Source organism: Salvelinus alpinus, chromosome 3 (genome assembly GCF_045679555.1).
Source record: "Salvelinus alpinus chromosome 3, SLU_Salpinus.1, whole genome shotgun sequence".
Lineage (NCBI taxonomy): Eukaryota > Metazoa > Chordata > Actinopteri > Salmoniformes > Salmonidae > Salvelinus > Salvelinus alpinus.
This window is the reverse complement of record NC_092088.1, coordinates 62,318,089-62,343,075: the sequence shown is the minus strand read 5'-3', so window position 1 is coordinate 62,343,075 and position 24,987 is coordinate 62,318,089. Positions and strand designations below refer to the sequence as shown.

The 24,987-nt window shown below is 41.8% G+C and overlaps 1 protein-coding gene across 1 annotated transcript in view; it reads right to left on the bottom strand.

Annotated features, from left to right (window-relative positions):
• Positions 1 to 23,479, bottom strand: part of crtac1b (cartilage acidic protein 1b) — a 64,361-nt gene extending 40,882 nt beyond the window's left edge. The window contains exons 1-4 of the mRNA XM_071393623.1: positions 23,367 to 23,479; positions 13,689 to 13,879; positions 7,701 to 7,897; positions 7,096 to 7,232 (exon numbers count right to left, since the gene is read on the bottom strand). Coding sequence (XP_071249724.1) covers positions 7,096 to 7,232; positions 7,701 to 7,897; positions 13,689 to 13,876 — 522 coding nt within the window. The 5' untranslated portion in view covers positions 13,877 to 13,879; positions 23,367 to 23,479. The remainder of the gene's footprint in view (positions 1 to 7,095; positions 7,233 to 7,700; positions 7,898 to 13,688; positions 13,880 to 23,366) is intronic.
• Between the last annotated feature and the right edge of the window lie 1,508 nt (positions 23,480 to 24,987).

Below are 24,987 nucleotides of genomic sequence, written 5' to 3'. Positions count from 1 at the left end.
CCACAATGAATTTCAATAGAAAACTTCTAAAAATAGACCGGATCCTGCAACCATGGAGAGGTAAATGCCTGTCTATTTATGGAAAGATTTCCCTGATTAACTTCTTAGTCATATCTCAGTTTACTCACATACTTATGGCGATGCCTACTCCTGATTATTCATTTTTCAAATCATATGAGCAAAAAATATTTCGCTTTATCTGGGAAGCTAAACCAGAGAAAATAAAGCGTGCCTATTTATATAATGAATATGAATTGGGTGGGTTGAGATTATTAAATATAAAAGCACTAAACCTCTCTATTAAAGCTTCACTTACTCAAAAGTTTTACTTGAACCCTAAATGGTTCTCAAGTAGATTACTAAGAAAAGCTCATCCATTATTTAAAAATTGCCTTTTGCCTTTGTGCAGATTTCCATGTCTCATTTTTGATTAATTGAAAATGATACTTATTTCAAAGTATCTCTTTCTCTCAAACATGCATTGAAGAGCTGGCTACAATTTCAATTTCATCCCCCTGAAAAGATAGAACTAATATTACAACAAATATTATGGCTGAACTCAAATGTGCTGGTTGATAAAATACCTGTATTTATGTGAAGATGTTTTAAAAGGGTATTTTGTTCATAAATTATATTGTAAATTGCAATGGTAGAATTTTGTCTTTCGTGGAGTTATCAGAATTGTACGGGAAAGTCTGCTCAATCCAAGAATACAACCAATTGATTACAGCATTACCCCAAAAATGGAGGAGGCAGGTGGTAGCGGGAGGAGGTAGGGAACGGGTCTGTCTGCCCAATATAATGGATTAAAACTGGCAGAGGAATAAAAATAGCATAAATAGGAAAGTATACCAGTATGTTGACAACTGTGCCATACAGATTGCAAAATAGTTGGGAAGAGATTTTTGATGAACCGATTCCATGATACTATGAGCTGATATATAAAATGAAGCAAGATTCAATACTTTGTGCTTTTCAGCTAAAATTATGAATTAGAATTCTTGCCACCAACAAAATGTTGAATATTTGGGGCATAAAATCATCGAAACTCTGCAGATTTTGTTGTGAGGATACAGAATCAATTTTCCATTTATTTTGGTATTGCCCTCAGGTAGCCTGTTTCTGGTCTCAGGTTCAGGAATGGCTGAAAATGCATAACATTGATCTAAAATTGACCCTAGAAATAGTACTGTTACGAGATCTGGAGAGACCGGGTCAGTCAATTACTAATATACTATTAGATTGAAATTGTAAGTTAAACATCACTGCATAGATATACACTACCGTTCAAAAGTTTGGGGCCACTTAAATGTCCTTGTTTTTGAAAGAAAGGCACATTTTTTGTCCATTAAAATAGCATGAAATTGATCAGAAATACAGTGTAGACATTGTTATTGTTGTAAATGACTATTGTTGCTGGAAACAACTGATTTTTAATGGAATATCTACATAGGCGTACAGTGGCCCATTATCAACAACCATCACTCCTGTGTTCCAATGGCACGTTGTGTTAGCTAATCCAAGTTTATCATTTTAAAAGCCTTATTGATCATTAGAAAACCCTTTTTCAATTACGTTAGTACAGCTGGAAATGGTTGTGCTGATTAAAGAAGCAATAAAACTGTCCTTCTTTAGACTAGTTGAGTATCTGGTGCATCAGCATTTGTGGGTTAGATTACAGGCTCAAAATGTCAAAAAACAAAGGACTTTCTTCTGAAACTCGTCAGTCTATTCTTGTTCTGAGAAATGAAGGCTATTCCATGCAAGAAATTGCCAAGAAACTGAAGTTCTCATACAACGCTGTGTACTACTACCTTCATAGAACAGCGCAAACTGGCTCTAACCAGGATAGAAAGCGGAGTGGGAGGCCACGGTGCACAACTGAGCAAGAGGACAAGTACATTAGAGTGTCTAGTTTAAGAAACAGACACCTCACAAGTCCTCAACTGTCAGCTTCATTAAATAGTACCCGCAAAACACCAGTCTCAACGTCAACACTTAAGAGGCGACTCCGGGATGCTGGCCTTCTAGGCAGAGTTGCAAAGAAAAAGCCATATCTCAGACTGGCCAATAAAAAGAAAAGATTAAGATAGGCAAAAGAACAGACACTGGACAGAGAAACTCTGCCTAGAAGGCCAGCATCCCGGAGTCGCCTCTTCACTGTTGACGTTGAGACTGCTGATCACAGACTACAAAAAGAAAGACAGTCATGTCGCGGACACCAACGCCGCCCTAACGGATGAGATAAACACATTTCCTCACGCTTCGAGCATAACGACTCTGAACTGCCGAGGAGAGCCCCTGAGGACAACGGAGGACGCATGTAAGTCATTCAAGCGTGTTAACCCTCACAAGGCTGCCGACCCAGACAGCATCCCTAGCCGCACCCTCAGAGCATGTGCAGACCAGCCAACTGTTGTGTTTTCGACATTTTAAATCTCTCTGTAGTGCAGGTCATTATCCCCACCTGCTTCAAGATGTCAATTAACATCCCATGCCCAAGAAAGGGAAAGTAACAGAACTGAATTACTACCGACTTGTAGCACTCACTTCCATCATCATGAAGTGCTCCGAGAGGCTAGTCAAAGACCATATCACCTCCTCAATCTCCAACACACTCGACCGTCTCCAATTCACCTACCGCCCGACAGATCCACGGACGAGGCAATCGCCATTGCACTTCACACACTGCCCTCACCCACCTGGAGAAGAGGAATTCATACGGTATGTGAGGATGCTGTTCATCAACTAGAGCTGGTCCCACAAGGATGCATCCTCAGTCCCCTCCTGTACTCCCTGTATATCCACGATGGTGGCCTTACACAGTACCAACTCCATCATCAAGTTCGCTGACAACACGACAGTAGTAGGCCTGATTACCAACAACGACAAGATGGCCTACAGGGAGGAGATAGGCCCTCTGATGGTGTGTTGCCAGGTTAACAACCTCTCCCTCAACATCAGCAAAACAAAGAAGCTGATTGTCGACTTTAGGAGGAACCAGGCTGGGCACGCCCCCATCCTCATCAAAGCGGCCGCCGTGGAGACAGTCAAAAACTTTAAGTTCCTCTGCGTACACATCTCGGAGGAGCTGAAATTGTCAAACGACACAGACACCATGGTGAAGAAAGCACGACAGCGACTCTTCAACCTCAGGAGGCTGAAGAAATTTGGCTGAAATGTGCCTGTCCCAGAGGGTCCTCATAGTGTTCTACAGGAGCACCATCGAGAGAATACTGTCGGACTGCATCACAGCCTGGTATGGAATCTCCACCGCCGCGGACCGCTAGGCATTACAGAGGGTGGTACGCTCAGCCAAACGCAGCATTGGGTGCACACTGCCTGCCCTCCAAGACCTACAACACCAAATGTCACAGGAAGGCCAAGAAGATCATCAGGGACATCAGCCACCTGAGCCACGGCCTGTTCTCCTCGCATCCATCACTTTGACGCACGCAGTACAGGAGCATCATGGCTAAAACTAAGAGACTGGGCAATAGCTTCTACCCCCAGATAATCAGCTCGGAGCTTAACAATTTCACTGTACACTGCAACTACATCTGTGACCCTGTGCATGTGACTAAATCCAATCTAATCTAATTTCCACTGTGGGACTAAAAGGAAAATGACTGTTAAGGAACGTAAATGTCACCATCAGCATCAGATCGTCACAGCTCACTCTCTCAGCACATCAATCTCAGGTAATAGAAACAAACACACACACACACACACAAGTACGATTTAGTGCTGCAGGCTCCAAGGCCATTGAAAATTGGTTACTGGTGTTAAAAGTCAGTGGTTTTCAGTAATGATGCTTCACTCACGCTCATTTCTGTAACCAGTTATTACAGATCAGGAGACTATACATATTGTGTGTGGTTGTGTGTGTGTGCATGCATGCATGCATGAATGGCTGTGTGGGCATGTGTGTGTGCGTGTTTTGAAGGCCTTTCGCATTGTGACGTTGTTTGACTTAGGTTAGGGAGGCTATTACAGTCAACAAATCAACTTTGACATTCGGTTAGGACCAAATATTCACATTTGGAGCTAAAAGTGTAAATCGTTTCCAGATAGCTCTTTACCCCAAAGCTCACCTTCGGTCACTAGTCTTTGTCTGAAAGTGGTCCTGTTTCAGTGTCATCTATCACTTTCGCATGTCTTAAATCAATAGCTTCCCTTCATCAGTTTGGAAAAGACAAATGATGGCACTTCCCTCCCAAGGAGACTAAAAAACACACATACGGAGGCATGCACACACACACATATACGGAGGCACGTATGCGAAGTACACACACACACTGGAGACTAAGAAAGATGCAGTGGTCTAGATGAGTAATTATATCTCTGAGGGAGTGATAGAAGTCTATTTAGAAGTAAATAACACCAGACAAATTCTTTCTCTTTTCCCCCACACTTTCAGTGGCCTTTTTGTGATATGAGTCCAAATGTGAGATTTTTGGTTCCAGCCGACGTGTCTTTGTGAGACGCAGAGTAGGTGAACGGATGATCTCCACATGTGTGGTTCCCACCATGAAGCATGGAGGAGGAGTTGTGATGGTGTGGGGGTGCTTTGCTGGTGACACTGTCTGGGTTTTATTTAGAATTCAAGGCAAAATTAACCAGCATGGCTACCACAGCATTCTGCAGCGATTCGCCATCCCATCTGGTTTGCGCTTTGTGGGACTATCATTTGTTTTTCAACAGGACAATGACCCAAAACACACCTCCTGGCTGTGTAAGGGCTATTTAACCAAGAAGAGTGATGGAGTATTGCATCAGATGACCTGGCCTCCACAATCACCCGACCTCAATCCAATTGAGATGGTTTGGGATGAGTTGGACCGCAGAGTGTAGGAAAAGTGCTCAGCATATGTGGAAACACCTTCAAGACTGTTGGAAAAGCATTCCAGGTGAAGCTGGTTGAGAGAATGCCAAGAGTGTGCAAAGCTGTCAAGGCAAAGAGTGGCTACCTTGAAGAATCTAAAATATATGTTGATTTATTTAACACTTTATTGGTTACTACATGATTCCATATGTGTTATTTCATAGTTTCATGCCTTCACTATTATTCTACAATGTAGAAAATAGTAAAATAAAGAAAAACGCTTGAATGACTAGGTGTTTCCAAACTTTTGACTGGTACTGTATATACACATGCATACATACTGTACATTTGACTGGCAACATATTTTATGTTAAAAAATCTCTGCGACTCTGGGAATTGTGGTCTTCAAGAGCTTTTGACTGTGATTTGGTGGTCCCCTGAAAGGGGGAACAAGACAGAGTGGTTCACATCTTAGGCCTTATTACAACATTTTTCTCTGTCTTTTCCCCCTTTTTCACACTGTCTTTCACTATAAAGTGTGTTAGGGACGTGAGTGATACAAAATTGAAGTTGATTGATCAGTTGAATTTCCTAGCACAAATACAAATGTGCTATATCTTAATTTGATCTGTGCTGTCGAATGGAATTTTCCTGTGCAGCAGGAAATGCAAACATGTAGTGTATTCAAGGTTTAAAAAGGCTTCTAAAGTTTGTAATTTACACCTAAAAAAAATTCAGAGTTGATTTGCCCTAACAAAAAATGTATCAACCCTTACAAAAATGTAAATTAATTATAATGCAGGAATATTTTCCTGCTGTGAGAAACTGCTCAAACTGGTCAAACCAGTGGCTTTTATAACCTTGTGATGCTGCCCAATGGGGCTATAATTTATATATTATATATCATATTACAGTACAATGATGAGAAATCTCCATTACACGAGGCGGGATCACACCCTGCTCATCAATGACTGCTGTAAACTTAACTCCAACTGTGGATGGGAGAATAAGAAGGTCCTCTCAGAAAGTATAGGAGAGGTAGATTTTTACAGCTAAAGGAAAATGCTTTATTCTCTCATCCATCTCATGAAATTAACACACACACACACGCAGGAACATGCCCGTGCGCAAACACACACACACAGTACACACACACAATACACACACTCAAGGAGACCACACACTCAAGGAGACTAAGAGTTTGGACCATTCTAAAGGTATTGTCATATTAAAAGGAGATCTCTTTCCTATGGGCTTGGCTCCTCTCCCATGCCCAGTCAGATGAGACTGCAGTCAGAAAATCGATTCTAATACCGTCCGTACTGTACCTCACTGGGTAACAGCTTTATCCCTCAACCTGGGGTGGGGTAGAGAGGACTGCAGTCATGATTACAGAAATATGCTGTTCTGCCTATCTCCATTTGGCCCATACACTGGACAACCATTGTCACATTATTTTACTGTGTGTGTGTGTGTGTGTGTGTGTGTGTGTGTGTGTGTGTGTGTGTGTGTGTGTGTGTGTGTGTGTGTGTGTGTGTGTGTGTGTGTGTGTGTGTGTGTGTGTGTGTGTGTGTGTGTGTGTGTGTGTGTGTGTGTGTGTGTGTGTGTGTGTGTGTGTGTGTGTGTGCAAGTTTGTTTAAATGTGTGTGTTTGTGTCTTGTATTTTGTGTGTATGCATGTCTGTGTGTATAAATGTGTGTAGACATAATTTCTCCCCTTGTATGTCTGTCTGTAGAATGAACGAGCCCATTGTTTTGTAATTACAGCGGTGCACTGAGAAAAAGAAGAGACGGAACACCACATCTCTCTTCTAATGAACTGTCATAACACACACTGAGGAGGGCGGGAAACACAGCAAGCATGAATTATGACTACGCACCTACAGTCACACAAACACACACACACAGACACACAAACATAAAACCCACATCATAATATGGGCTGGGAGAAGAGACACTAAACAGAAAGCCTGAGTTATTGTTGATATGCTCAAATGAGATAAGAGGTTAGTAATGGGGTGTAAAGGACAGAAACTGACATAGAAAGACAGATCTGTTTAGAGAGAGCTGTGTATAGTGAGTTCTGCAGTGTGAGTGTGTTTCTCAGTCTGTCAGTGTGTGTGTGTGTGTGTGTGTGTGTGTGTGTGTGTGTGTGTGTGTGTGTGTGTGTGTGTGTGTGTGTGTGTGTGTGTGTGTGTGTGTGTGTGTGTGTGTGTGTGTGTGTGTGTGTGTGTGTGTGTGTGTGTGTGTGTGTGTGTGTAGCTCCTGTACCTTTCGGTCTACGCAGGCTACAGATCGTCCAGCCAAGCGGTTGGCTACATCACGGTGTTCGTTAATGTCGTCGTTTAACAGATCTTCAAACCGGCCATTACGGAACTTAAAGAGCTTATCAGAGTAGGTGGCACGACCTTCAGGAGAGGAGGAGTATAGGAGAGGAGAGGAGAGGAGAGGAGAGGAAAGAAGAGGGGAGGGGAGAAGAAAAGAGAAAAGAACAGAGAATATTTTAGATTTAAATGAAGATAAAACATCTAGAATCCTATACAACCATTTTGGGGGTAAATAAAGTAAAGAGAAAATGATAAAGCTGTGATATTGTAGTTTTGGCAGTCAGTCCTATAAACTCTCAGAAGATTAATAGCGACACAAAGTCCTTATCTGTTACCTGATGAAGTCTGTGATTAGAAATGTTTATCTCTGCTATATTGATCCTCCCTTCTGTGTTTGTGTCTGCAGAGAGATGAGAGGACGTGATCCGTGTGTATGTGTGTGTGTAATCGTGTGTGCGTTTTAGTGCATGTGCGAGTGTATGTATGTATGCTTAAACGTGTGCATGCATCTCTCTGTGTATGTGTGTATGTGTGTGTGTGTGTGTCTACCTGAGAAGGCATTGTTGGTATTGAGCACATAGATCTCCTCTCTTCCGTCTCCATCAATGTCGCAGGCTGTCACTCCGATGGCATTGCCTTGGCGATCTCTCAGAGCATAGAAAGGGGAGCTACGGTTGTCGACAGCAATGTTGACCAGTCTCTTCTTCTGCTTGTCGTACTTCAGAACCAGGTTGGGACCATTGTACCTGTAAGAGACCAACAACAGAGTTAAAGGCTGCACATCATGTAAACCCTTTGAGCTAGGCAATAGCAACAACAGAGTTACAGGGCACAGAGTTCCAGTGTTTACTTTAATATTTGCATAAATAATCATTGCCTTTTCATGGACATTATTCTATCGGAGGTTTTGAGAGATCCCACTTGAAGATTTGTGAGGTATTGTTAGGGCAAATAGTATCGGTTTTAAGAAGAGTTAAATGTCGCCCATAGGGCTACACCTAAAATCATCAATCAGGGAGTAATTGCCTTCTTGTATTTAATCGCCTCAAGATCGTGTTAACCCTCTGAGCTAAAGTTTAGGTATTAGCAAACACCAGTTTATGTCTCATACCTTCAGGTATTTAGAATAATGTAAAAATGTTCAAGCCCCAGGTAAGGTTCATGAGAGTTCCCTTAGAAAAGTCAGTTTCTAAAACCGTGTAGTTACTACAGTAGTTATAGGCTGGATGTTATAGCCTGTAGATGTTATAGGCTGGACGTTATAGGCTGGATGTTAAAGGTCGTAGATGTTCAAGGCTGGATGTTATATGCCGCAGACGTTAAAGGCTGGATGTTATAGGCCTTCGATGTTATTTCTTAAAAGTCTATGCCGTTTGGGGGGGGGGGGTTCTAAGCTGATATATGGAATTGTTTTAGGAAGGTCACACCATGGATCATTTAACTATTTGATTTTGAATTTTAGGACCCCTATTAGGTATCCCCCAGAAATATTAAAACAATTATTTATAATATTACGTTTTTGACGTGTCTTTCTAGGAAATATAAGAAAGCTTTGGAAGTTTTTGACACATTTAACCCCTTATTTTTATAGGCCCATGACACCATTGTGTTCGTGAAAGTCTCCCCTGAGGTCATATTAGTTTGTAGCCCAAACGGTTCGGACACTACAGACAAAAGTTGGCAAATTAGCGTTACTGATTTCAGACGAGTCCCGTGAGGCTTGTGGGGGAAAAACACCATCATGTTTGTGAGAGTCTCCCCTTTCTATAGAATGGTATTAGTTTGTAGGCCAAACCGTTCAGATGCTACAGGTGTTTTTGTGAGAAGACGGATTTTCCGGATGTCTGTTGGTCTGAAACAGTGCTGTAGCTCTGACACTTTCCATCGCAGATGCAGCAGTGAAACATACGCAGATGCGAAGAATTGAGACACAGCCCATGCAAAAACACGGATATCTCTAGCTTAAACCGATGGATTCTTTATGTTACTTAGATTCAATCAATCAAATGTATTTATAAAGCCCTTTTTACATCAGATGTCACAAAGTGCTATACACACACCGGTACACATAGGCTGGATGTTACATGCCGTAGATGGTATAGGCTGTTTGTTATAGGCTGTAGATGTCAAAGGCTGGATGCTATAGGCCATAGATGGAGCAGAGAGATGATGGGAGGTCAAACAGAGTAAACCTGTCATTTATGGACACTTATCTGACGATCAGTGCTATCCATCATCCTTGGGACGTCCCAACCCTAAAACTTAAACCTTAAAATTAACCCCTCCCCTTACATTTAACCATAACCATGATCCTTACTTTAACCATTTTAAAATGTCAACCTCAATTGGGTAGGGACGTCCCGGATAGCACATACCCTTATCTGACCTCAGGAATTCATTGAAAACTTGTCTCATACTTTGACTACAGATGTGTTCTATGGAACATAGACATACATTAAACTGTGTCCCATCTCGGCAACCCAGAACCAAATATCGCGTGAGATTTGGTTCTGGGGAGAGAGTTTGAGACTGAACTATGTCAAAATATATGTCTATGGAATAATAATGCTGCTCAAAGATATACATGTATTCAGTAGGCTATGCCCCAGTATTTTATGTCTGAGGGACAGGTTTACTTCCAAAGGGCCAGGTTTTTTCAGCGAGGTTAAAACACCAAAAAATAAAAGCTAAAACATTAAACTATGTTAATTTACAATTTATTTTTTTATATATCTCACCATTATTTAATCTTTGTCCTCAATGTTCCCTTTAGAAAATATTACCACCTGGTTCAAATCTGGCCATTTGTCATGAATAATGAATAAAGGAGAAGAGAAGGGGATCTTCAGACAATGTGAAGGTTACCAGCCTGCTCTGATGAAAGGTTTGATGCCAAAACATCTTGTTTTTAAGAATAAAGGGCCACTTCTTATTGAACTTCCAATCACTTAACTTCAACTAGATGCCACACTTCACTAAACTATATCATAATCATGGGATGACAGTGCTTAATTTCACCATCCCTGTCTCTGCCTCTACCTCCACTCTCCTGTATACTGCAGTCTTGCCAAACCTCTATCAGTGTAGCGCCATCGAGCATTATCCATTCCCATGAGCACCACTTGTCGAAGCCTCAGGACACCCTTATACACTTTCATCCTGTAAAGCACTTTCTTTGTCATCCTTGTTCAGCCCTTCTCTCTCTTCCATTAGCTAAGAAAATGACCGATCTCTTCCCCCCTTTTCTTGTACATTTAGCTAAGTGAGTGACAGAACACTTCCTACCCTCAATCTTGTCCTCTTGGTCAGAAATGACAGATCCCTTTCCCCCTCTTCATCTATGTTTAGTTCAGTGAAGTAAAGATACCTTAACATAAGAGCAAGAGCTAAGGACCTATTTAAACTTTAGTTAAGCAAACAATAGATCACTTTCCATTTTTCCCACCTTGTTGGGGTTATTGGAGAGATCACTATCTTGTCTTGGAATCGCTGTAATTGTCTCTTAGGTCCATAAATGGAAGAAAGCGTTTTACTGCTATAAACTCCCTGATTCTCCTGTTACTGTGAGAACGAATCAATTTTCCTCTTGAAACAGAATGGGATTCCACATTGTATAAAACAGAGAAGACATTTTGTTATGTAATTATCTGTAATATACATAATTTGTGATAGTACCACCTTGTATTTCACTTACTGTTGAAGCATGTCATGGTGGATTTTATTGAGGCAGTAGTGAATTTAAACAGGATAGAGGTTGTTTTAGGTTTGTTTCTGTAATGTTACATTAAGGTTGATGTCATTTTGGCCACCCTGTGAATTTTCTATAAAACATGCCCTTGTGGCTTTTCTTGAAGCAGGAATAAATGTAACAAGGTCAAACATAATTGAGAGTATTTTGAATAGGCTGTTTTATAACAGTTTTGACCAGTCATATACAGTGCCTTCGGAAAGTATTCAGACCCCTTGACTTTTTCCACATTATGTTACAGCCTTATTCTAAAATGGACTAAATAAAAACAAATCCTCAGCAATCTACACACAATACCCCATAAAGACAAAGCGAAAACAGGTTTTTAGAAAATGTTGCAAATTGACAAAAAAAAGAATATTCCTTATTTATTCAGATCCTTTGCTATGAGACTCAAAATTGAGCTCAGGTGCATTCTGTTTCCATTGATCATCCTTGAGATGTTCCTACAACTTGATTGGAGTCGACCTGTGGTAAATTCAATTGATTGGACATGACTTGGAAAGGCACACACCTATCTATATAAGAACCCACAGTTGACAGTGCATGTTAGAGCAAAAACCAAGCCATGAGGTCAAAGGAATTGTCCGTAGAGCTCCGAGATCCGAGACAGGATTGTGTTGAGGCACAGATCTAGGGAAGGGTACCAAAACATTTCTGCAGCATTGAAGGTCTCCACGAGCACAGTGGCATTCTTAAATGGAAGAAGTTAGAAACCACAAAGACTCTTCCTAGAGCTGGCCGCCCGGCCAAACTGAGCAATCGGAGGAGAAGGGCCTTGGTCAGGGAGGTGACCAAGAAGCCAATGGTCACTCTGACAGAGCTCTAGAGTTCCTCTGTGGAGATGGGAGAAGCATCCAGAAGGACAACCATCTCTGCAGCACTCTACCAATCAGGCCTTTATGGTAGAGTGGCCAGACGGAAGCCACTCCTCAGTAAAAGGCATATGACAGCCTGCTTGGAGTTTGTCAAAAGGAACCTAAAGACTCTCAGACCTCAAGAAACAAGATTCTCTGGTATGATGAAACCAAGATTGAACTAAGGGAACTCTCATGACGTCTGGAGGAAACCTGGTACCATCCCTACGGTGAAGCATGGTGGTGGCAGCATAATGTTGTGGGGATGTTTTTCAATGGCAGGGACTGGGAGACTAGCCAGGATCGAGGCAAAGATGAACGAAGCAAAGTACAGAGACATCCTTGATGAAAACCTGCTCCAGAGTGCTCAGGACCTCAGACTGGGGTGAAGGTTCACCTTCCAACAGAACAACGACCCTAAGCACACAGCCAAGACCACGCAAGGGTGACTTCGGGAAAAGTTTCTGAATGTCCTTGAGTGGCCCAGCCAGAGCCCCGACTTGAACCGGATCAAACATCTCTGGATAGACCTGAATATAGCTTTGCAGCAACGCTCCCTTTTCAACCTGACAGAGCTTGAGAGGATCTGCAGAGAAGAATGGGAGAAACTCCCCAAATACAGGTGTGCCAAGCTTGTAGTGTCATTCCCAAGAAGCCTCAAGGCTTTTATCGCTGCCAAAGGTGCTTTAACAAAGTACTGAGTTTTGGGTCTGAATACTTACGTAAATGTGATATTTCAGTTTTTTATTTTTATAAATGAGCAAAAATGTGTGCCACTTTCTCAATAATTGACACTTCCGCGTTGTGCTGTTAATTTATTTATAATAGTTTTCAAAACCAATGAAGATGTCCAGTGAAAGCATATATGCAATTTGTTTACACAACAACAGTATAGACTTGGAAACACAAACCTCTACGGGATCGGTGTCCCTATACCGGGACTGTTGACCTAAAGTGCGCTAATGTGATTAGCATTACATTGTAAGTAACAGCAAACTTTCCTGGACATAGACATGTCTTATATGGGCAGAAATCTTAAATTTGTGTTAATCTAACTGCACTGTCCAATTTACAGTAGCTATTACAGTGAAAAAATGCCATGCTATTGTTTGAGGAGAGTGTACAACAACCAAAAAAATGTATCACGGCAACTGGTTTGCTACATTCACCTTTGAAGGTAAATAATGTACTTACATTCAGTAATCTTGCTCTGATTTGTCATCCTGAGGGTCCCAGAGATAAAATGTAGCATAGTTTTGTTTGATGAAATCAATTATTATATTCAAATGTAGGAACTGGGTTCTACAGTTTGAACCCCTGCTGTCTCTGGCTCCACACCCACACCACCTGGCAATCTACATGTGTGAAAGTGTACAAGCTAATGATACATCATGTAAGACATTCTTGGGTGTTTTGTAAAGTTAAATATTGTATTACCATATCATTGTTGTATGTTCTCTATAGTTATGTACTTGAACATGTATCAATTGACCAATTCGGTACATTTGGGCAGACTTGATACTATGCAGTATTGCAATGCTCCACTGGATTAATCTGAAACTTGGCACACACACTGATGCCATCTAGTGGCCAAAATCTAAATTACGCCTAAACTGCAATATTATATTATGGCCTTTCTCTTGCATTTCAAAAATGATGGAACAAACATGTTTTTGGAAAAAGCATGTTATTTTGTTTGTATTATCTTTTACTAGATCTAATGTGTTATATTCCACTGACTGGTTTTGACAGGTTCTTCTAAGTTCTTTTGACTGGTTCTGAGACCTTCTAACTTACTCACCTGGTTATGAACATCTCCAGATCATCCACTGCTTCCTATGTCTAACATATTCTGGATCTGACACATTCTGACTGGTTCTGACCAATTCTGACTAGTTCTGATTAGTTCTAATGACCATGTCACTCACTCACCCGGCTACAAACATCTCAAGGTCTCCATCGTTGTCTACGTCGGTGACAGCCACTCCGTAGTTGAGCTGGGTGGGATTGTTGTCATAGTCCGGAGGAAGCATGGTCTCTGTGACCGCTGAGAACATGGGCTCTGACCGTTGGGCCGCAGAGAGGACAGGGAGGAATATACACACCCACAGGGACATCATCACCTGTAGACAGAATCACAACCTTAGGGATGCAAAATTTGAGCATCTTTCCCAAAATTCCAAAGTTTTCTGGAAATCCTGGTTGAAAAATTCTACATTTTCTGCATATTCCCTTCCGATTCAGGAAATCTCCTAAGCAGGATTTCTGGATAACCTTGATATGTTGGTCAAATTAGCATAATTTTGCAACCCTCCACAGCCTCAGAACAGCTGGGCAGTGGAGGTGAAAATATGACATCACATTGACATCATATTCTGGATGAAAACTGTCTTTCTGGTTGAGAAGATTATAACCAGAAACAAACCAAATAGTCACTATTACAACCAGGTAAATACTTGTTTTTTCATAACAAAATGTAATGGAAAAGGTGTCGGGCATATTGTAACCGTCGATGGCCACCAGATTATCACCAGTTGATCTCGCATTAAACCATCAATAATTCACCAACACAGCTGATCTCATTTGCAACCATTATTGGTCACCTCATAACCGCACCCTAAAAGCTGATGTCGATGACACCTTAGTCCTGCTTGCTACCAAAGTCTTTGAATATACAGTACCAGTCAAAAGTTTGGAAACACCTACTCATTCAAGGGTTTTTCTTTATTTTTACTATTTTCTACATTGTAGAATAATAGTGAAGACATCAAAACTATGAAATAACACAACCAGCTTCATGAAGAAATCACCTGGAATTCATTTCAATTAACAGGTGTGCCTTTTCCAACAGTCTGAGCACTTGCTGGCTGCTATTCCTTCACTCTGTGGTCCAACTCATCCCAAACCATCTCAATTGGGTTGAGGTCGGGTGACTGTGGAGGCCAGGTCATCTGATGCAACACAACATCACTCTCCTTCTTGGTCAAATAGTCCTTACACAGCCTGGAGGTGTGTTTTGGGTCATTGTCCTGTTGAAAAACTGGATGGCGTATCGCTGCAGAATGCTGTGGTAGCCATGCTGATTAAGTGTGCCTTGAATTCTAAATAAATCACAGACAGTGTCACCAGCAAAGCACCCCCACACCATCACACCTCCTCCTCCATGCATCAAGGTTGGGAACCACACACGCGGAGATCCTCTGTTCACCTACTTCGCGTCTCACAAAAAAACTCAAATTTGGACTCATCAGACCAAAGGACAGATTTCCACTGGTCTAATGTCTATTGCTCGTGTTTCTTGGCCCAGGCAAGTCTCTTCTTATTATTGATGTCCTTTAGTAGTGGAATGAAATAAATGGAACGGAGTCAATCAATCGACCACGAAGGCCTGATTCACGCAGTCTCCTCTGAACAGTGGATGTTGAGATGTGTCTGTTTCTTGAACTCTGTGAAGCATTTATTTGGGCTGCAATTTCTGAGGCTGGTAACTCTAATGAACTTATCCTCTGCGACGGAGGTAACTCTGCGTCTTTTTCCTGTGGCGGTCCTCATGAGAGTCAGTTTCATCATAGCACTTCATGGTTTTTGTGACTGCACTTAAAGAAATTTTCAAAAGTCTTGAAATTTTTCGAATTGACTGACCTTCATGCTTTAAAGTAATGCTGGACTGTCATTTCTCTTTGCTTATTTGAGCTATTCTTGCCATAATATGGACTTGGTCTTTTACCAAATAGGACTATCTTATGTATACCTACCCTACTTGCCACAACACAACTGATTGGCTCAAACGCATTAAGAAGGAAAGACATTTTCAAAATGTACTTTTAACATGGCACACCTGTTAATTGAAATGCATTCCAGGTGACTACCTCATGAAGCTGGTTGAGAGAATGCCAAGAGTGTGCAAAGCTGTCATCAAGGGAAAGGGTGGCTACTTTGAAGAATCTAAAATATATTTTCATTTGTTTAGGTGTCTTCACTATTATTCTACAATGTAGAAAATAGTGAAAATAAAGAAAAACCCTTGAATGAGTAGGTGTGTCCAAACTTTTTGACTGGTACTGTATATTCGCCCTCTGGTGGGTATTATCATCAGAAAAACTTAGTCCTACATTTTGACCAGACTATTTAACAATCATTCCGTACAACTGAAATAATCTCTACTGTGGCAATTTTTGTATGCATGGAAAACTTATGTTACCCTACTCTTACTATTTGATCAGTTTCCAATCCATGCAGTCCATTAAATACCACTGTCTTTTTTTATTGTCTGGTATGGCCATTTCTTATAAAGATCTGGAGTAAAATATTCCTGGACTGTCCATATTTGAAATGTGGAACTAAATTTCGTGATTCATATTTTTTTTGTTGTCAAAATAACATTTAGGCTAATAAAGTTATTTCAATTGGCATATATTATACAGTATTATTTTGCCATTTAAGATGAAACTTTTGAATGAAATATAGGCCTCCTTCTTCTATATTCTTATACTCAAATATCTTTTACAGCCTTACGGTTTTTGATGCTCCTGATGCTCGATATTTCATTGCGGGTGGGAGTAGAGAACCTAGAAGCAGCTGTCTGGTATCATAATCACTTGACACAGATCGGCTAGTTTATTCTTGTGGGCTGTAATGCGTAGCACAGTACTACATTATGCCCGTTGGTTGCAAGGCTCTCGTCATGTCTTCATAAAAAATCATTCTGACCACTAAAAAGACAATAACAAAACAGTCTTCTACAACCAGTATACAACCTGATCATGACGTCATAATGAGGAAATGGCAACCAGTTTTGACCGCTGGGGAAGGTCATTCCCATTGTAAATGTCAAGCACACACACACATACACACACTGAACCTGATGGCCTTATAAAAGCTGACAACTTGATTTACCAACTGACTGTATAAACACCATAAGCCATCATCACAGTCCCTCAGTTCTAATGTAATACAACAGAACCATTCTCATCTCAGCTCCCTAGTGCTGTGGATTCACTCACTGCTTAGTGCTTACACACACCGTTCTGCTTTGCCTCTGTCTGGGTGATATATGACTCTTTAACATCCTCCTCAACAATTCAATTTGAGATAAAACGGCATCATTGTCCCAGTAATCGGGGTAGGGTAATAGCAAGCTGTGTGTGTGTGTTTGTGTGTGTGTGTGTTTGTGTGTGCGTGCGGCATGCATGTGTAAGTTTGTGCTTGCATCTATGTGTATGTCTGTGTGTGTGTGTGCACGTCCATGTGTACATCCGTGTGTCAGAGGAGGCTGGTAGGAGGGGCTATAAGTGGACGGGCTCATTGTAATGGCTGGAATGAAATAAATGGAACGGAGTCAAACATGAGCTTTCCATATGTTTGATACAGTTCTATTCATTCCATTCCAGCCATTACAATGAGCCCATCCTCCTATAGCTCCTCCCACCAGCCTCCTTGGCCGTGTGTGTGTGTGTGTGTGTGTGTGGGCAGCACAGTGATAAGAGGGTAGCGTTCAGCAAAGACAGTCTTGCGTTCACCGCCTCTGGGTTAATGAATGGTAGAGAAGGGAAGAGATGTGGCCGTTTCTACCCATTAGAAGCGACCATAATGACTGATGAGTCTGGGAAATACAGGCCGTTTTACAGGCCTGCTAATGCTCTGTAATAGATAAGAGGGCAGGACATACATTATAAAAGGGGAGGACAGGAAGGGATAGATGAGTAATGAAACTTTGACTGAAACTATAACTTCACAAAATATGAAGGAAAATGTGTTATGTTTTATAGGTGCAATGTTGGCCAGTGGTTGGTGAGAAAGTTTAAGGGTATACCACTTAAATAGAAACAAACTAACAAAATACATGTATTGATCAATTAATAATTACCGACGCTGCACACTCCTACCCTACTACAAAGATTAAAGATGTGTCACATTGTATAATGATAGGAGGCAGGGAACCAGGTGTGCGTAATGAGACAAGACAGTACGGTGGTAATGAATCCAACTCAGTGACGCCTAGAAGGCCAGTGACGTAGACCTCCGGAGCTGGTGAACGGAATGAGCAGCAGTACCGGGGGGATCCGTGGCAAGATGGCACCGACAGAGGGCTGTCTCGCTTCTAGTCCTTAAGAAACTTTGCAGTATTTAGTTTTTTTATGTATTATTTCTTATATTGTTAGCCCAGAAAATCTTACGTTTTAATACATACAGCCGGGAAGAATTACTGGATATCAGAGCGACGTCTACTTACCAGCACAATGACCAGGAATAAGACTTTCCCACCCAGGGCATTTTAACTGATTCCAGAGGCCTACCCAATACAACGCCGCCGTAGAAGAGGGAGAGGCAGCGGCGCGCACACCACCCACCGCTTCCAAGTATATTACTCGCTAATGTCCAGTCCCTAGATAACAAGGTCGATGAAATCAGGGCAAGGGTTGCTTTCCAGAGAGACATCAGGGATTGTACCATACTCTGTTTCACAGAAACATGGCTCTCTCAGGATATGCTGTCTGAGTCGGTACAGCCACCTGGATTCTCAGTGCGTTGCGCTGACAGGAATAAACATCTCCAGGAAGAAGGGCTGGGGTGTATGTTTCATGATTAACGACTCATGGTGTAATTGTAACAACATACCGGACCTCAAGTCCTTTTGTTCACCTGATCTAGAATTCCTCACAATCAAATGCAACCGTATTATCTCCCAAGAGAATTCTCATCGATTATTGTCACAGCCGTGTATATCCCCCCTCAAGACGATACCACGACGGCCCTCAAGGAACCTCACTGGACTTTATGCAAACTGGAAACTATATATACTGAGGGTGCATTTATTGTAGCTGGGGATTTTAACAAAGCATATTTGAGAACAAGGCTACCTAAATTCTATCCGCATATTGATTGCAACAATCACGCTGGAAAAACACAGGACCACTGTTACCATAACTTCCGTGACGCATACAATTCCCTCCCGCGCCCTCCTTTCGGCAAATCTGACCACGACTCCATTTTGCTCCTCCCTTCCTATAGGCAGAAACTCAAACAGGAAGTACCCGTGCAAAGGACTATTCAACGCTGGTCTGACAAATCGGAATCCACGCTTCAAGATTGTTTTGAACACGCGGACTGGGATATGTTCCGGGTGGCCTCAGAGAATAATATCAACGTATGCGCTGATTTGGTGAGTGAGTTTTTAAGGAAGTGTATAGGGGATGTTGTACCCACTGTGACTATTAAAACCTACCCTAACCAGAAACCGTGGATAGATGGTGGCATTTGGGCAAAACTGAAAGTGTGAACCACCACATTTAACCATGGAAAGGTGACTGAGAATATGGCCGAATACAAACAGTGTAGTTATTCCCTCCGGTGGTGTCCGTGACATGGCTGGTTTTCGTTTTGAAGTCCAAGATCGTCTGTAGACCCTGCCATATACGTCTCGTGTCTGAGCAGACAAACTAAAACACCTTTTTTGCCCACTTTGAGGATAATACAGTGCCACCAATGCGGCACGCTACCAAGGACAGTGGGTTATCCTTCCCCGTGGCCGATGTGAGCAAGACATTTAAACGCGTTAACCCTCGCAAGGATCCCTAGCCGCGTTCCACAGAGCATGCGCAGACCCGCTGGCTGGTGTGTTTATAGACATATTCAATCTCTCCCTATCCCTGTCTGCTGTCCCCACATGCTTCAAGATGGCCACCATTGTTCCTGTACCCAAGAATGCAAAGGTGACTGAACTTAATGACTATCGCCCCGTAGCACTCACTTCTGTCAACATGAAGTGCTTTGAGAGACTAGTCAAGGATCATATCACCTTCACCTTAACTGTCACCCTAGACCCACTTCAATTTGCTTACCGCTCAAATAGGTCAACAGATGATGCAATCGCCATCACACCGCACACTGTCCTATCCCATCTGGACAAGAGGAATAGCTCTTGTATAGTCCTGAACTTCCTGACGGGCCGCCCCCAGGTGGTGAATAGTAGGAAACATCTCCACTTAGCTGAACCTCAAAACTGGGGCCCCACAAGGGTGTGTGCTCAGGCCCCTCCTGTACTCCCTGTTCACCCATGACTGCGTGGCCATGCACGCCTCCAACTCAATCATCAAGATTGCAGACGACACAACAGTAGCAGGCTTGATTACCAACAATGACGAGACAGCCTACAGGGAGGAGGTGAGGGACAAACTGAAATGGACAAACTGAAATGGTCCACCCACACAGACAGTGTGGTGAAGAAGGCGCAACAGCGCCTCTTCAACCTCAGGAGGCTGAAGAAATGTAGCTTGTCACCTAAAACCCTCACAAACTTTTACAGATGTACAATTATGAGCATCCTGTGAGCTGTATCACCGCCTGGTATGGCAACTGAACCTCCCACAACCACAGGGCTCTCCAGAGGGTGGTGTGGTCTGCACAACGCATCACCGGGGGCAAACTACCTGCACTCCAGGACACCTACAGCACACAATGTCACAGGAAGGCCAAAAAGATAATCAAGGACAAAACCACGCGAGCCACTGCCTGTTCACCCCGCTACCATCCAGAAGGCGAGGTCAATACAGGTGCATCAAAGCTGGGACCGAGAGACTGAAAAACCGCTTCTATCTCAAGGACATCAGACTGTTAAACAGCCATCACTAGCACAGAGAGGCTGCTGCCTACATACAGACTTGAAATCATTGTCCACTTTAATAAATGGAACAGTAGTCACTTTAATATTGCCACTTTAATAATGTTTACATATCTTGCATTACTCATCTCATTTTTTTTTTTTTTTTTTTTCACCTTTATTTAACCAGGTAGGCAAATTGAGAACACGTTCTCATTTACAATTGCGACCTGGCCAAGATAAAGCAAAGCAGTTCGACACATACAACAACACATAGTTACACATGGAGTAAAACAAACATACAGTCAATAATACAGTGAAAAATAAGTCTATATACAATATGAGCAAGTGAGGTGAGATAAGGGAGGTGAAGGCAAACAGAATATATATATAAATAAATACAAATATAAAAAGGCCATGGTGGCGAAGTAAATACAATATAGCAAGTAAAAAAAATAAAGTAGAGTAGAGATAGTAGAGATAGAAAAAGTAGAGATAGAAATAATGGGGTGCAAAGGAGCAAAATAAATGAATAAATACAGTAGGTAAAGAGGTAGTTGTTTGGGCTAAATTATAGATGGGCTATGTACAGGTGCAGTAATCTATGAGCTGCACTGACAGCTGGTGCTTAAAGCTAGTGAGGGAGATAAGTGTTTCCTACCTACCTATATGTATATACTGTATTCTATACTATCTATTGCATCTTAGCCTATGCCGCTCTGTCATTGCTCATCCATATATTTGTATATTTATATATTCGTATTCCATTCCTTTACTTAGATTTGTGTGTATTAGGTATTTGTTGTGGAATTGTTAGATATTACTTGTTAGATATTGCTGCACTGTCGGAACTAGAAGCACAAGCATTTCGCTACACTCGCAATGACATCCCCTAACCATGTGTATGTGACCAAAAAAAATTGATTTGATTTATTATTAGATCCTTTGTTAAGCTAGCTTGGTGCCAAACCAAGACAGAGGTATTACACAAGCTCTACTGCTGCAATGAGACAGCAGCTGCATCTCAATGGTCTAACGTGGCATCCTCTCTTCCCCTCCTTTCTTAATTTGCACTTATCCAAGAGTTGGAACTGTGTTAATCTCAATAGTCTAAAAAAGTATCTTTCTTCTCATTTCTCCTTCCTCTGCACTGATCGGACAACAAAACGTCTACCAAGTATTTTTGCTTTCACCAGTCCAGCTCTTTCACAACAGGAGAGGAGCAGAGAGGACAGGACGGAACCCTGCTAGTACATTAGGCTTCTACGGTACTACTTTACCTCAAGGACAGATCTGAGCGGCTCCTGCCTGTTTCTCAACTACCTCGCACTGCAGTAAAACACATTACACTCTCTGGGACGTCCCTTATCACATTGCTCTTCACACCCCTCCCTACAAGAGTTTAGGAAGTTCAGAAGTATGTAGCTATGACTCATATGAAATATGTTTGTCATATATGATATATCTAGTTGTATTTGAGCTGTGAGTAAACTCAGTTACTGATATGCCAACTAAATCAAAACCCACTCTCACACAACCAACAACTCGTACATCAGTGAACAATACAGAAATATAGTCCAAAACCTGCTTTCTTTATGGAAAATAACCAAATGCTCTCCTTCAATACAATAGAATATCACTCTCAATTACGAAATAAAATGATTTGACAGATTGGAACACTGTCGTTTGAAATGGTGAGATGTTTTGGACTTTATTTATGGGGCCATAAAGAGGCCATTACAGTACAGTATGCAAACATCAGCAAGTGTTCACGTCGTGCTCAAATCTTGATAAGACTGCGACAAAGAGCACCATGCAGCACCAGCATCTTCACTTTCACAACACGCTGTATGGAGGCTCCTCTCTGTGAAGAACACCATCACTGCACCCCTCAAACACACACACTTATGGGGAACGCACGCACACACACACACGTGCATGAACACACACACACACACACAGAGAAAACCACCATCAGTGAATTAAAACTGTTCCAGACACACTGAGTTGAGCTTAGTCATAATCATTCTGACCAATCAACAGTTTAGAGGAATGCTACTTCATCAGGAGATTTTCCCGAAAAAGTGAAAAGCAGCAAGAGCCCTCATCACACACACAAACACACACCATCTTCAAATCAGAGCCAAGGCACTTATACAATCATACTAATGGCCAATTACAACACTTACTGCTCTCAAATAGGTCCAACTTGACACTCAGTACAAACTACGAATGTACTTAAATATTTCACTGCAATTCAATCACATCTGATTAGCTCTGAAAAATAATTAAAAAAGAATAATGAGTCACACTTTATTTGGATAGTCCATTGTAGATGCTCTACAGATGGTCATAACATCTGTTGATATGCAACTGTTTGCTAATGTTAGGGTTAGGTTTGGAATGAGGGTTAGAGTAAAGGTTAGGGCTAGGACAAGGGTAAGGGTTAACTTGAGGGTTAGGATAGGGGTTATAATATGTTATTTTCATCAACCATTAATTCATTAATGAATTAATGTAATTATTACAATAAATAAATCCATTCTAGCCTAGATACAAATGACTTAGCCTGCACAGACATTACTTTCAAATCCATAATATATTATCTTGCAAATAGCTTTGGAACAACTATTATCCTATATCAAATATATATATTACACAAATTAAAAGTTTTGCAGCGACTATTCAGCATCACTGAACATTACAGCATATTGTATATAGGCTACCCAATCCCGCAAACCTTTGACTTGGGTATCAACTTTATACTGTAGTCTAGTTGCCTACCTACCTACCTACCTACCACAAACATATTGTACAAGCTTAGAATAGAACCCATATCAACACATCATTGGCCATGCGCTCGTATGATAAAATATAACATAATATCACTGTGTTGAATGATGACGAGCTAAACTTTCCACAGACGCGCTCAGAGCATCCTATCCGCGCGCCGTCCAGTTAAGTACAGTAGCCTACCGCCGCAGAACTATCAAAAGACCCAGGGTACTCACTCGCAATCACATGGACACACCGACGCAACTATTCCTCCAGCGCCAGAAAGAGTAAGAGGGGACGAGTCAGCGAATTCTGTAGAGACAAGCCACTTCACGTCTCTTGGGTACCAGACTTCTTCAACCATTTACACTAGTTAGAAAATAAAAGCTTTATGAAATCATTTGTGTCAGATTTAAACCAATCGGCAGACACGTGCGTGAGGTTTTAGGAGGCAGCCAATGGATAGTGCGGAAAGGGAGACGTGGGCGGGTGGAGTGTATATTTTCTCAGGTGCTCATTAAAATATGAAGTGAGTTGCAGCGGGGACCGGGGACTGGGAGATGCGATGGTTATTCGGCTAAGAGGATGCTTCAATGCCTTTACATTTCATCCTCATCATGATTCATACTTGCGTACAGAATCTGTGAAACTTTTATACTCTTTACATCTTATATATCCTAATATAGGCTGTAGGATAACCGTTTTCACCAATCAAAGCATGTTGTCTACCCCTCATATGTAATGGCAATAATCCAAACGCAGAAAAAAACACATCCATGTGAAAATGAATTCCACTCAAAAATAGGCTTAACTTTTTGCAGCTCAGGTGCTATTGGTCTGTCTAGTTTGCCACCATTTAAATTATGGTAGCATTTTATGATATGTTACCTGCAGTAGCAATCCTACCGCAGGGTCATTTTTATAGATAAGAGAATCTCTCTGCTCTCAATTTGCAAGGAACATATCACAGACTGTGGGTAGAATAATAGAAACACAACATTTGCACAAGGCATAGGCTTGTACTTCAGAATGGCAGTACCCTCCAGTGAACTAAGTAATGTTACATCAAACAGTGTTATAACACTGAGCAATCCTGCTCTCTCTGCAGTCACAATGTATCTACAGAGAGCTAAGTGAGGAGATTGGAATTGAGTTGGTGCTGCTCAGACACTGATCAGACTAACACGCACACGTGTGTGTGTTGCTGCTGGTCTGCAGTTGTATAATTCCCTGGTCATGCTCTGATGACCTAGCCTCCCTGCGACCCCCAGCGAAATGAGATGTGTGGTGTGTGTGTCTCTCTCTCTGTGTGTGTGTGTGTGTGTGTGTGTGTGTGTGTGTGTGTGTGTGTGTGTGTGTGTGTGTGTGTGTGTGTGTGTGTGTGTGTGTGTGTGTGTGTGTGTGTGTGTGTGTGTGTGTGTGTGTGTGTGTGTGTGTGTGTGTGTGTGTGTGTGTGTTCGCGCGCTTGTGTTGTATGCACTCCCCACTGAAATGAGACGTTCACTTCTTCAAGGACGTCTCCCACTATAATTTAATGCCAGTGAGGTTGGGATGCTTAAAACACACAAACTACTGAGGTCATAAACTTAGTAAACCTATATACACTATATACTGTATACAAAAGTATATGGACACCCATTCAAATTAGTGGATTTGGCTATTTCAGCCACACCCATTGCTGACTGGTGTATAAAATCGGGCACCCAGCCATGCAATCTCCATAGACAAACATTGGCAGTAGAATGGCCTTACTGAAGAGCTCAGTGACTTTCAACGTGACACCGTCATAGGATGGGACCTTTCCAACAAGTCAGTTTGTCAAATTTCTACCCTGCTAGAGCTGCCCCGGTCAACTGT